Source organism: Balaenoptera physalus (genome assembly GCF_965194825.1).
Source record: "Balaenoptera physalus genome assembly, chromosome: 6".
NCBI lineage: Eukaryota > Metazoa > Chordata > Mammalia > Artiodactyla > Balaenopteridae > Balaenoptera > Balaenoptera physalus.
Window position 1 is genome coordinate 128,016,922 of NC_138885.1, and position 13,802 is coordinate 128,030,723.

General features: G+C 36.1%; 1 protein-coding gene across 5 annotated transcripts in view; it reads right to left on the bottom strand.

The window, feature by feature from the left end:
• SPHKAP (SPHK1 interactor, AKAP domain containing) overlaps window positions 1-13,802 on the bottom strand; it is a 167,922-nt gene that overhangs the window by 126,998 nt on the left and 27,122 nt on the right. For 3 of the 5 annotated variants that reach the window (XM_082464601.1, XM_082464599.1, XM_082464603.1), the window contains exon 2: window positions 5,304-5,409. In XM_082464601.1, coding sequence (XP_082320727.1) covers window positions 5,304-5,409 — 106 coding nt within the window. Of the gene's footprint in view, window positions 1-5,303; window positions 9,604-13,802 lie in introns of those variants that run through there. The other 2 variants (XM_082464600.1, XM_082464598.1) reach the window with 1 other exon arrangement.

Consider the following 13,802-nt stretch of genomic DNA (forward strand, 5'->3'; position numbering starts at 1 on the left):
TCTTTTCTTAAAAATCTCCCTGTTTCTTCAATGCCTCTGATTACTCCTGCAGGAGGGCAATAAAACAAGACACCTAGCAGTTTAACAAAATTTGGATAGGCCATTCTCTGGTATCAAAATCTGAGCCTGAAAATCACTACCAGGTTGCTTGATCAGAAGAGAGTATTGATAGAGCTCTGAGTGGTTTACACTCCAGAGGGAAAAGCCTTGTGTCTTCCTTCTATAGAAAGGTGGCTATGGCTCAATTATGCTGGCTTTGTTTTAAATTTTACTTATTTAGTTATACATTTTTAAAAGCCCTTCCTTCCTTTAAAGATACAGTTTCTACAAATACAGAATATTATAGCTATTTTCCATCATGTACTTCCTAGAATTAATACTGGGGCTTTTGGCCAAGAGCAGTACAATTCTGACTAATAAAAATGTCTTTAGAGATATGGATCAGATTCTGAAAAAGCCTCTCAGTTTGTATGCCATGCCTGCACACATTAATTGAATTGCTTTTGTTAATTACATGTCATCAAAATGATATGGGCTTAGATGAAAATGTGTATTACAGAGTAGGATGAAACATCAAGGGGCATCCATTCTGTTCTTCAGATGTATCTGTGCCGCTGTTGACAGCAAATTTAAGTCAGTTTAAAGGAGGCCAGTCACACCAAAGAACGCTCTTGAAACTTCAGAGAGCTGATCAGATGTCATATTAAGATCAAACTTTGCCTCTGGGAACCTGAAATGTTATCAACCTGCTTCCTTTGATAAGTCAAAGTTTAAGGTGGATTTAATTAACATGACATAAAAAGAGAAGGATATTTGAGGTATTGATTCTTCTCCAACAATTCTTTCCTCACATGAATCCTATTCAGAGACTTGGTTCCACTATATCCCAAGTTACAAATCTTCAGTCTGTCAAGTAAAGCATGCATCGAAAATGTCCAGCTATTGTAGAAATACGGCATTGACTATAATGCTTTAAAACTAGAGGAAAGTCTAACAGATACTCAACACAATGAAGGCACAATGCATGCTACATCCAGATTAGTTTTTAAATTTTACTTACATAAATTTTGCCCTTGTGTAAAGATTATTTACTTGGAACTAGTAATTATTGAGCACCAACTATGTGCCAAGGGCTTACACAAAACTTTTTGTATATAAACGTCACACCAACCCTAAGGCGTCTGACTCAGAGAAATTACATCGCTGGCCTAAGATCACACAGTAAAAAGAGAAACCTGGAATTTAACTCAGGACTTTGGATTCCAAGTCCAGCTTTGTTACACAACATTTCATTACCTCCCTTTAGATAACAGATTTTGATTTATTATAGAGACAATAGAAGGACCTTTCACTTAGTGTTTAACAGACATAAAAGGATAACATTTATAATAATTGATCTCATTTAAAGGAAAGTCCCTATGATTCAGTTTCACAAAGGTGGTTGCATTTGTCTTGTAAGGAAGAATTGTCCTATGAGAGGAGGAAACATCAGGGAATGTCCGTGTGAGATACAATTTTAAGAGATACCACGGAGGGCTCCAGTGTTGCCTCTCCACCAGCAGCTCTCTTTCTTTCTCTCAATTTTTTTCTGGCAATATTTGGAATTCTATCATTTAAATGCATTATTTTACATACATTAAAACTTCCCCTGGGTCTTGGTGCTCATTAAATTAGGGTGACATAGGGCTTAGCTTACATCTCAACTTGGATGGATTGATGCTTTGTGATGAATGGAATTCTGAAATCACGTCCAGGCTCAATAAGCTCAGTTGTCAATGTCAGTTAAGGGAGGGGGCAATCGAACTAGTTCGGCAGTAGTAGTAGTTAAGTAAAAACAGATTTTATTTTTGCAGCCACTATTTTATTGTGATGGCAATTTTATTGCTTTATTTTAAGCAATCACTAACACCTCAGTGTGAATTTATCTGATAACTTTCTTAGCACTTAGAGGAAGGGGAGAAGGAAGAGAAAGAATAATTCTGAAGCTAGAGCTGGGATAATCGTATAACATTGTGCATACCAGGGAACTTTTGAGAGCGAAAGGGGAGTCTATCCACAAAATTCCAGGAGAGTATATATAGACTGTGACTAGATGATATGGTAATCTTAGCTCTGGGGAAAGACTTACTGATAAAAACATATATTAAGGAGTTAATAAGTCCTTCAAATAAGACCACCGAAGTCTTTTTCCTGATGATATGGCTTTTTCACAGCTATGGTGTCCAGTGACCATTTTTCCCTAACAAGAAAATTGCGCCTGGGTAGGATTCCCAAAAACCTTAGAGATTCACTGTGAAGCACACAGCACATGAAATACATTCGGTCAATTTGCAAGTTTTCAGAGGCTGATTATTCAACTAATGCATTATCTTCTGGATACTTGTTTTATTTCTTCCACCGATTAATTTAACGATATATCAGCTCTGATAAGAAGGTTTGATGGGGAAGAAGATGAAGCTATTACATGAAATGAGTTTGGGGAATTACCAATAGACTTCAATTACCCATGTTACTCTTATAGAAGGTTGACTGACCGTGAAGAGTGGTGATCCAGCTGGACAGCCTTGCTATTTCTAAGACAATGCTGTCCTTATTCTTTTTGTCATTTTTGTACAGAATATACATTATAGTGCATTTGTGAACATATAGATCCTCACTTCCCCAATCCCATTATCTGTGATTAATGCAATTAAAAATATAATCATGATCACTTAAATCAGCTTGCAGTAATATATAATAATAAAATAAAGGAATAAAGTCTCAATATTCATGCCTTTCACTGAGGGCCCATGTTCCTGACACAAAGAAGAGAAGAAACACCGGTGAGCTACTTTTTTGAAGGCAAGGAAAACAATTATAGCCCACATGGTGTATGACACGTGGCATATATGGCTACTAAATTGTCTTAAAATGCAATTAGTATGTGAGCTTAAGAGAATATTTAAAATGAAAGGAATGTGCTATGAATATTAGAAAAATATTGCCAGTACTCAAAGGTATTGACTTCTCCTGCATTAATTTGTAACAATCCTTCCTAAATTTAGTTGGATAATGTCTTTACTCATTCAAATCTTAATCATACTTCAAAGTCCAAATTAAGATGCACTTGCCTATCTTGAGATATGCCTGTGTAGTTACCTTACATAATTATTTAACTTATTAATTATTGTTTGACTTTTCACATGAGGAACCAGTATTATCTCCCACACTAGACTGTAAATTCTTCCAGACCAGGGGCCATTTGTGATCTATCCTTGTATCTTTCCTCAGGATGTAACAAAATTTTAAAAGTATTTGGGTTGGACTGTATGGAATTACCCATATTTGATCATTTTTGATCCATAAAAAAGTCAGTTTCATATGGTTCAACCTAATACTAGTTGTTCTAGAAATAACTGTGGAATGAGTAGAATTATATTTAAAACTTTAAATTCATATATATATACATGAAGTCATTTAGAATAGATGACTGAATTTTTATTTTACTTTTTCTAGTAGCTGCCCAGTCCCAAACAGCTCTATTAGTTCATTAGCTTCCAGACATGATTTTTAAATAATGAATATGACTACCTATTTTCTAGGGAAATAAGCATAATTGAGATAACAGATCATAAAGTACTAACTCTCTCAGCACGGTAATGCTAATATTGAATTTTTTTTCTGGCACTGCTTACTTGTTGATAAAATCATTCTTTAGAATAATGTTAGTTGTAGGTAATCATTATTTTGAGTGCTTACAGTACGCCAGGCACTGTTCTAAACATTTCATGTCTATAAACTCATTGAATCTGCACCTCAGCCCTGTGAAGTGGGTAATACTTTTTTCAGATGAGCAAATTGAGGCATGAAGAGGTAATTTGCTTGAAATCACACAACTAGTAATTATAGAACTGGGTGTCAAATTCAGGCAGTCTGGCTTCAGTCTTTCTTTTAAATGCCACTGGAATTCTAATCAATAGAAATAGAGTTATTTAAAAATTAGAATAAATTAAAAATTATTTAGCCTTATGAAAGATATAGCATCTGGTGAAGACTTTATAATTTAGAGTTACAGAGTTGAATAGACCATACCTAGGGCTTGAAAACCTGCTGCTTTAGCTCTTTCATAAGTAATTCAAAATCATTTTGAATTATAGTGCCTCAGTTTTCTACATTAAAAACTGGAATTCATAGCACTGAATCCTCTGTAAGAATTTTATGAGGATCATATAACACATGATAATAAGAATCCTTAATTAATCAGGCAGGTATATTTTTATATTTGGTTATGAATATATGCATGAAAATATTTTGTAAAATTATGTTTAATGCTACTTTTTTAATAATCAATATATGTTTTCTAATGAAGATATTTGTTTTCTTTGGTACTTAAAAACTATACAAAATCACACAAGCAGAGAATACGTAAGGCTGCTTAACTGGGTACAGTAATCAATAAATTGAAATATATATACATATATAATGCACATTATGTATACGTAATTATATATACATATACAATATGATTAGTAAAAAAATTATCTTAATTTATAGCTATAAGTACTTTTTATAATTGAACTTTGTTTTAACAATAAATGAACTAATCCAGTGTGATTTCCTCTAAGTTTTCATGAAAAGGAACACACTTTCCTCTGGAATGCAGCATCAAATAGTGATAAAAACATTAGATGAGGAATTGGGCATTTGGCTTTAAATTTCTGGGCCTGAAGTTGGATTGGCTGGAAAAATCGGACAGTTGAATTAGATGATTTTATGTTGTTCAAATGACAACTTTCTGCAAGTGTCTTAAAGCAAGATTTGTTTATCAGTTCTAAAATCTATACTCCAGGAAATGCAATTCTGTTCCTAATAAAATAACCAGGCATACCCTTCCCTTTAAGAAAATAGCAAAAGGAGAAGAGCCATGAATTTTTCTTAGATATAGACTTAGGAGCTTAATATAATAAGTTGGGCCATTCAAAACCTGTGAAGATTTTTCTGCAAGGAGATCCAAGAAGCCGTTATCCATGGCTATGTTTGGAAAGAGTTACTAGAAAAAGTTGGAGGTGTGGTGAAGCACTGGAAGCTTAGAGTTTTTAAATCAGACCTTTCTGAAATGCTTGAGTTTTCTGATCATTTCCATGAATTAGATTTTTGAATGTCATCAGGGGGTTGTCCTGGAGAGCAAATTGTGGGTGATTTTGTGGTGTGTTTTTTTGCTGTTTCTGCTTTAGAAGAAGTGTTTGAAAAGTCAAACTAAACTAGTGTTGACAAGTTCAATCGGTGAGAAGAGAGCGGTGTTAGCCAGTGTTAGGCAGTGTTACCTTCTTACACGCAGTGATGGAGCTACCCAAGCTACTTCCCGAGCTGCCGCTGGCGCTGCCCTGCTGCAGTTCCGGAACCTCATACATCAGGGGTGACTCCAACTCGCTGTTTGTGCCCCAAAACACAAAAGAGAACACATTCTGGTGAATCATCTCCATATGCAGAAAGAAAGAAGCATGATGTGGTTTTATGGAAAATCATCTTTTCAGATTGTGCTGAACACTGCAAACCCTCCTGCTGACATTGATGTTTGCCTCTTTGTTGGCTTCACTTTTCTAATTGGTGGAACCGCTATGACCTATTCCGTTGTGAGTATAAACTTGCGACCCATCACCTTCCAGTGTAGGTGGATGGACACATTGCATCTGCATGACTTCTAGCAGGGTTGATATCTTTTCTTAAGCAAGCAGTTTTAAAACCCAAGTAATATCCTTTCAATTTTCACATTAATTCTGCTCGGCCAAAATGGACACATAAAAAATACTCATTTTATTTTTTAAAATGAGGGAAAAACATAATTTTAACTGGGAGGCAGGGTGGTACCATGAAACGAACATGAGCTTTAGAAAACACAGGTCATCTCTTTATCACCTCTGTGGCTGGAGATGGTATCTTAACTTCTCTGTCTCCATAATTCTAGACTTATATCCTTTTCCCCTATTTCTGTCAAATCTTGGTGGGCTTGACTATATATGGGGCTGTATAAATATTTTAAAAGATTTGAAATTATTTCTGCAGCCTCAAGATGTGATATAAATTGAAATTTTTTTAGAAAATATTTTTAGAATATTTAGAAATATTAAGATTCAGAGGGTTTTTTGTATTTAAATTAGGCTAAATAGTTTTCTTCTGAAAATATGCAAATTTGGGTTTTAAAAAAAATGTACTGATATCTCAAGTCTACACATTTTATTTTCATGGTTGTTTGCCACATAGAACATGTACAATTCATTAAAATACATTTTTTGGAATACTGTCTAATGATTCTTTATGTAATTATCAACCCAAAATATAGAATATTTTTCTTAAAAGAAGCACAATAGAAAATCAGTTAAATAAACAATGTATTTCTGAATAACATATAACCCTCATGCTTTAAGTTCTGAATTAGTCAACTTTCACTGTATTGCAATTAACCATAAGTCAAATATTGCATGTATGTAGTCTGTTTGTATTTCTATTATTAATTACTATGAATCACATTTTTACATGACTGCTGATGGTGCTATGTAACAGATCAGAAATTTGGGTAAAAATTTCAAAGAATAATTCAAGTAAAATCTGCTTTATTTTAAACTTTATGTATTATTTTCTGAGAAATTGCCACCTTGAGGAATAGAATGCGTATAATTTAAATGAAAAGATAGCACCCATGTTATTTTTGTTGAACTGGGGAAAGGTTGCCGAAGGAAGGAAGGAAGGAAGGAAAGAAAGGAAGGAAGGGGAGGGGAGGGAGGGAGGGGGAAAGTATGCAAAGGCTAACTGGCTCCAGATACTGGCTCTAACTTCCTAGCCAGGATACTGCCTAGCTTTTCAGGGTCTGTCTCTTCTTTTATAAATGACATGTTTGGAGTAAAGTCTGTGGTCCCTGCTAGCTATGGACATCACTTTCAAAATATCATAGAGAGTTTGAGTTTTCAGCCGTATTTTTACAGGCTTCCCACACATGGGGTTATAGCTTTTTATGCTATTAAGCGTGATTCTCCCTCAAACGCAACTGCAGATGTCCCCCTGAATGCTTTCTTGGCCACAGGACAGTTTGGCTTTTACACAAACACCAAACAGGTGAGGTTCCAAATCATTTTCACGTGGAAGACAGGACCACAGACCAAGCTAACTTTGGGCTGTAATAACTTGGCCCATAAGTCAGAGAAATTGTATATTATTTCTTCTAGGAGCCAAAGCTCCATGTGCAGGAGTTCAGGCTGAAGAGTCTACAAAGCTACATGTCCTGCTTGCTACTGGGTCCCTTAGGCAGCTCTGGTGAGCTGGTGGATCTCTTCCATCCAGGCCACGAAAGGACTTATGTTCAGTGTTAGGACACCTCCCATGTCTCTTTGCAGGGTTATCGGTCCTGAGAGTGGGAAGTAGGCAGACTGAGAAGTAAGGTGGAGACAAACCTGATACAAAATGGAGTAGAAACAGAGCTTCAACAATCTGTGATCGTTCTAAAGGGGGATCACACCTTACTTAGGGAGAGTAGGTCCAAAATCAGGGAGTAATGGGAACATCGGGAAAAGTAAAACATCACCCATGGAAGTTCCTTGTTTTCCCATGAAGCACACTGTATATGACAGCAAGTAACCACGGGTGCTATAGTAATTACTATGCACACAAAAGTTTAACTGCTGAGCTAGTCTAGTGGGAGGAAGAAATGACAGGTCTACCCACATGTATCCTGAAAGCCCTTCTGCCTTTAAGATGATTGTGAGGTCCTGGTCGGAGATGAAGGTGAAGAAGGGAATTTGAAACTGTTGCTTGCCTGTAGGGCTCACTCCATTTGTTCTAAGGCTAAGCATGTAGAGCATTAAAAAATATATATATATTTCTTTATTGTTATAAGAATTAAATGAGGCAATAGAGTCACATAGTGGAACTAAAATCTGTGCATTACTTCACAATAACTGTGAGGCAACTCCTTGCACCAAAGCCAACGCATCTTTTACTCTCCTGAAACACATTATGAATCAACTTATTGACACCTATATCCAAAATATATCTAGAGAGGCATATCTTTTAAATCATGTGACATGGATATAAATTTCCAGTAGGTGGCTACAACACAGCCCAATCTGTTCCCGTGTCTTTGGAATGGAAATGGAATTTTTAGAGGATTTGCAAAAATGTTGTCTCTAGAGAAGCAGAACATTTGCTGCTACAGGATGAGACAGAGATGGCAAGAACATGAAACTCATGCATTTATTAAAATGAGTTCAAACTGAGAGTAAAAGAACTGCTGTCAAGATACAGTACAGCCTTATAACTCGCTCCTAATGGGTATAGTTGCAAATACTTTCCTGGGACATTTTCATTTGATTTTGACAAGTGTTGACAGTATTTATTAAGCACATCCTTTCAGACTGGTTTCATGCTGAAACTGCTAAATACATTTCAGTGAGGAGGAAGATGAAGGTAGGAAAGAAGGTACAAAAGCAGAATTTAAAGTAGTGACTTTAAAAATATTATAGGAAGAGAAGCAGACTCCTTTGTAGAGCAATGTTATATATGAATTGCCCGACTCCTGAGCTGTCACCACACTGCAATCATTAATGATTCATGCAGTGTGAGTAAGTAGGTCACCATCAGAAAATAGCTTAAGGAATATTCAGTTATTTCACCAGAGAGTGAAGTGTCCAGTTACTGGAAACTGAGTTGTTTATATGCTGCTACTCAAAGTTTGGTCTATGAACCAGCAGCATTGATATCTCTTGGAAGCTTGTGAGATACCCAGGAGCTCAGGTCCTGCCCTAGAACTACTGAATCAGATCTGTATTTTGACATTAAACTCATGTGATTTGTATTCCCATTAAAGCTTGAGAAGCATTTATCTAATGTATTAAGTTAAATATACATTCTTTTTTGCCCTTGAGCTCTTGCACATGATGTTACTTCTTTTAGAAACACCCTTCTCAGTCCCCTTTCTTCCTCCTGGATAATTCCTTCTCTATCCTTTGAGTCTCAGTCTATAAATCATTTCTTGCACTTTCTCCCTTCCCTCTTTCTGCCAAGGAGGCCACTACTCCTCTCCAACCTCCATTGTCCAGTGCACAAACACACACATACGCTCTCATCTCTTCCCACCCTCTTCCCAACACTCAACCCAACCCAAGAAATGAGATCGACACTCTTCTTGTGTGTTCCAACAGCACCCTGAACCTTATCCTGTTATAGCATTTGTCAAAATGATATATAATTATGTAATGTTTGTCTGTCTCCCCCTTTAGGCTGTAAATACTGAAAGATTAGGGACCCCTTACAACCTAGGACAGTGCTAGGCAGTGATGGATGCTCAATTAGTATTTATTAATGTTTTTTCTTATCTTTCTGAGCATCCTGTTTGACCTCAAAAGATTACTCACAAAAGAGTGTTTGTATTCAATGTTTAATTTTCTGCAGTGGTGACATATGGTGAGATAAGCCACATCTGAGAAGATAATCTAAAGAATTTCCCAGGATAATTCTAACGAAAAGGGATCCTGCTGCTATTGTTGTGAGAGTCTAGTAAACACAGTGAAAGTTAGACAATTTTAAGATTCTAAAAGGTAAGATTTCTTATCTTCTTCCCCACTTAAAGAATGCTTTCAGTGAAATATAGTAATTGCTTTGATTGTCTCAGTTCTGTTAAGGATATCCACTCTTGAGCTTTAATACTAAATCCTCTAATCGTGACACTCAGAAAAAAAATAAAAGCTCACATCTATCAGAAGGAATTTTGAGCAAAGAATCCAGTTGCTCTTGTTAAAGCCAGTTTAACAATGTGCCACAACCTAGAATTTAGAGGATTTTAAAATACACACTTGTGTGGTTCAAAATGAAAATTTGCTAAAGTGAATGTCCTTCTTTTACCCTCAGCTAAAGGGATTAACCTGTTAGATGAAGCTCAGGGGCTTAGGTTAGTCTTTCAAAAACTGATTTGTTTTTGGAAACATAAAAAAACCCTGAAAACCCACAACAATCTTGAGAAAGAAGAACAAAGCTCGAGGCATCACACTCCCTGATTTCAAACTATATTACAAACCTATAAAATAGTGCGATACTGGCATAAAAACAGACACATAGATCACTGGAATAGAATAGAGAGTCAGACATAAATGCACACATATAGGGTCAATTAATTTATGACAAAGGAGCCAAGAATATACAATGGGGGGAAGACAGTCTCTTCAGTAAATGGTGTTGGGAAAATTGAGCAGCCACATGCAAAAGAATGAAACTGGACCACAACCTTACACCATACACAAAAATTAACTCAAAATAGATTAAAGGCTTGAACATAAGACCTGAAACCATAAAACTCCTAGAAGAAAATATAGGCAGTAAGCTCACAGATAACTTTTAAAATCTGACACCAAAAACAAAAGCAAAAAAGCAAAAAAACAAACGAATGGAACTGCATCAAACTAAAATGATTCTGCACAGCAAAGGAAACCATCAACAGAATGGAAAGGCAAACTACTGAATGAGAGAACATATTTGCAAATCATGTATCTGATAAGGAGCTAATATCCTAAATATGCAAAGAACTCATACAACTCAATAGTAAGAAACTGAACAACCCAATTAAAAAGTGGGCAGAAGATCTGAATACCGATGGCCAATGAAAAGATGGTACATGAAAAGATGCGCTACATCGTTAATCATCAGCGAAATGCAAATCAAAACAACAATGAGCTATAACCTCATGCCTGTTAGAATGACTATTAGTAAAAAGACAAAATAACAAGTGTTGGAGAGGATGTGGAGAGAAGGGAACCCTTGTGCACTGTTGGTGGGATGTAAATCGGTGCAGTCACTATGGAAAACAGTTTGGTGGCTCCTCAAAAATTAAAAATATAACTATCATACAATCCAGCAATTCCACTTCTGGGTATTTCTCCAAAGAAACCAAAACCACTCATTTGAAAAGATATATGCACCCCACGTTCATTGCAGCATTATTTACATAGCTAAGATATAGAAACATCCTAAATGTCCATCAGTGGATGGGTGGATACACATACACACACACACACACACACACACACACACACTGGAATATTATTCAGCCATAGAAATGAATGAAATCTTGCCATTTGCAACAACATGGCTGGACCTTGAGGGCATTATGCTAAGTGAAATAAGTGAGGCAAAGAAAGACAAATACTGTACAGTCTCTCTTATATGTGGAATCTAAAAACATATACATATGTGTGTGTATATCTATATATCTATATCTATATTTATATCTATATCTATAAAACAAGAGGGAGAGGTAGGTGGGAGAAATAGGTGAACTGTTTTTTGTTTTGTTTTTTAAATTTTAAATAAATTTAATTAAAAAATGATTTGTATTAAAAATCGCATGATATGTTAGTTTCTTTTACCTTCATCTTCTGACCAATCTATTGACAAACACTCCCTCCTTGACCAAACTTTAGTCAAGTTCCTCTGAACCATCTTTTCAACTACATTTTGACCTTGGTCTGCTGAGCCCAATTTTAGCAAAGAATCCTGCTAAGTCAGTTTAGTAAAATTCTCCCACCCTTGATATCTACTCAAATTCCTCATCCTTCACCCTTAATATCTAAGTCCTTGGTCAGCCTCTAGCAAGAATCCTGTCAGGCCATTTTAGCAAGGATCCCCCTCCCCTTGATATCTCCTCTTAGCAATTTTCTATCCACTGAACCCCTCACCCGGCCCAATGGTTATAAATCCCCAACTGTCCCCATTGTATTTGGAGCTGAGCTCAGTTCTATAAAGAGTTATCTCTCTCCCCTACTGCAGTAGCTCAAATAAAATGTCTTGCATTTCTTTCTTTTTTTTTTTTTTAATTAATTAATTTATTTATTTTTGGCTGTGTTGTGTCTTCGTTTCCGTGCGAGGGCTTTCTCTAGTTGTGGCAAGCAGGGGCCACTCTTCACCGTGGTGCGTGGGCCTCTCACTATCGCGGCCTCTCTTGTTGCGAAGCACAGGCTCCAGACGCGCAGGCTCAGTAATTGTGGCTCACGGGCCTAGTTGCTCCGCTGCATGTGGGATCTTCCCAGACCAGGGCTCGAACCCGTGTCCCCTGCATTGGCAGGCAGATTCTCAACCACTGCGCCACCAGGGAAGCCCCAGTGTCTTGCATTTCTAAGAAGTGTCTGGTGCAAGATTTTTCTTCTACACTGTGTAATCTTCTGTTCCATCTCTGGTAAGAAATTCACATTTTTTTCCTTCTGTACTCATGTTTTTCTTTTCTGGGTTGGAGACATCAGAGCATAACTTTCTCATCATGTCATCCATGAGAATTAAATATGTCACCAGCTTACCAGCGACTAGCAGACCTACAAACTCCTCATTAATTTTGTAGGATTTTACTAAAAGTATTACAGGAAATGACTATTCAACCCTGAAAATATTTAAAAACAATCGTTATGCCCTGTTTTAATTTTTAAAGGTAACCAAAGAACTGTAGAATGGTGAATTCCAGACTTTTTGATCTCCTGGACCAGTAAAATAACAATAACAACAGCAATAATATTATAAAGCAACCAAGCTTTTATTTTCCCAAATAAGGACCTTTAAAGAAAATCCTTTACTACCTCTGTCTCATGTTCATTCTTCAAAGAAGGGACATATAAACAATGTAACGACACTATGATTCATTATCTAAGAATGAAGAATATTTCTTTTGAAGAAAAGATGGTTGACAAACTTCACTATAATTTTTGGTCCTCAGATCAGTGAAAATGTTGCAGACCTGAGTTTGTGTACTTTTTGTGAGGTACTATTAAAAAATGACAATAAAAAGAGTATAAACAGATCATTTATTATTAATCATAAAACAAGTGGCTCAACTGAACAATATTCTGTGGGTCAGAATACTGTGCTTTGCAAATTCATATACTATCTCTGAGTAAATAGATGACAACAAATAATGGCCTCAAGAATTTAATCACTACCTTCGGAGTTTATTTTTGTACCTTAAAATGTAGTTTCACAATCTCAGCCTTCACCAAGACCCCAAGAAATAATTTTGATATATAACTCCTTGTTCAGAAAAGAGGATCAAACAAAAGAACAAGATAGCTTAGCTTTCTTTCCCCCTTCTGTTAATGAGGGCTAGAGGGAGACTTTTGAAAACATATGCCCTACAAATGGTGTGTGCAAAAATATTATTTTAATGTCAGGCAAAAAGTACCCATCACTGTTGCTAAGTTAGTGTTGCATGAAAATGCATTTATACATGAAGACCATTAGATGCTTACTATTGATATATTTACCCCAAAGTGCTTTATTTCTAAAAAACAGATTGAGGTGATATTTGTTTGGAGGATCAAAACACAACATATATGTCACTGCATTCTGCTGCATCTTGATTTTAGTTCAGATACATTAATAATATATGTTACAGTAACCACCTCCACTCCCAGCTAATTTCTGTTCTTCCACCAGACCACCTGGGCAAGTGCCTCATTCTGTTATACAATCTTCTCTATATTACTTCTGAACATATTACCATCATTTAATGCATAGCAGGTGCTTAGCATCTATGGAGTGTTTTACACAGTGTTTTAATTATATCTGTTTTATAGATGGGAAATCAAGGATTAGAGGTAAATGTAATCCAAGTTTATATCACTGGTAAATAAGTGATCTGAGACTTGCCCTTCTTCTCTTATCTCTACATCATGTTATTTTCCATTGTAACTTCTAATTTTCCTTCTAATCCTTTGTTTCTATGACCATGACCTCTAAATGAGTCCCAATGTAGCCAAATCCTAGTGCTTTGGTATTTGAGAAACCTAGGTTCAAGTTTC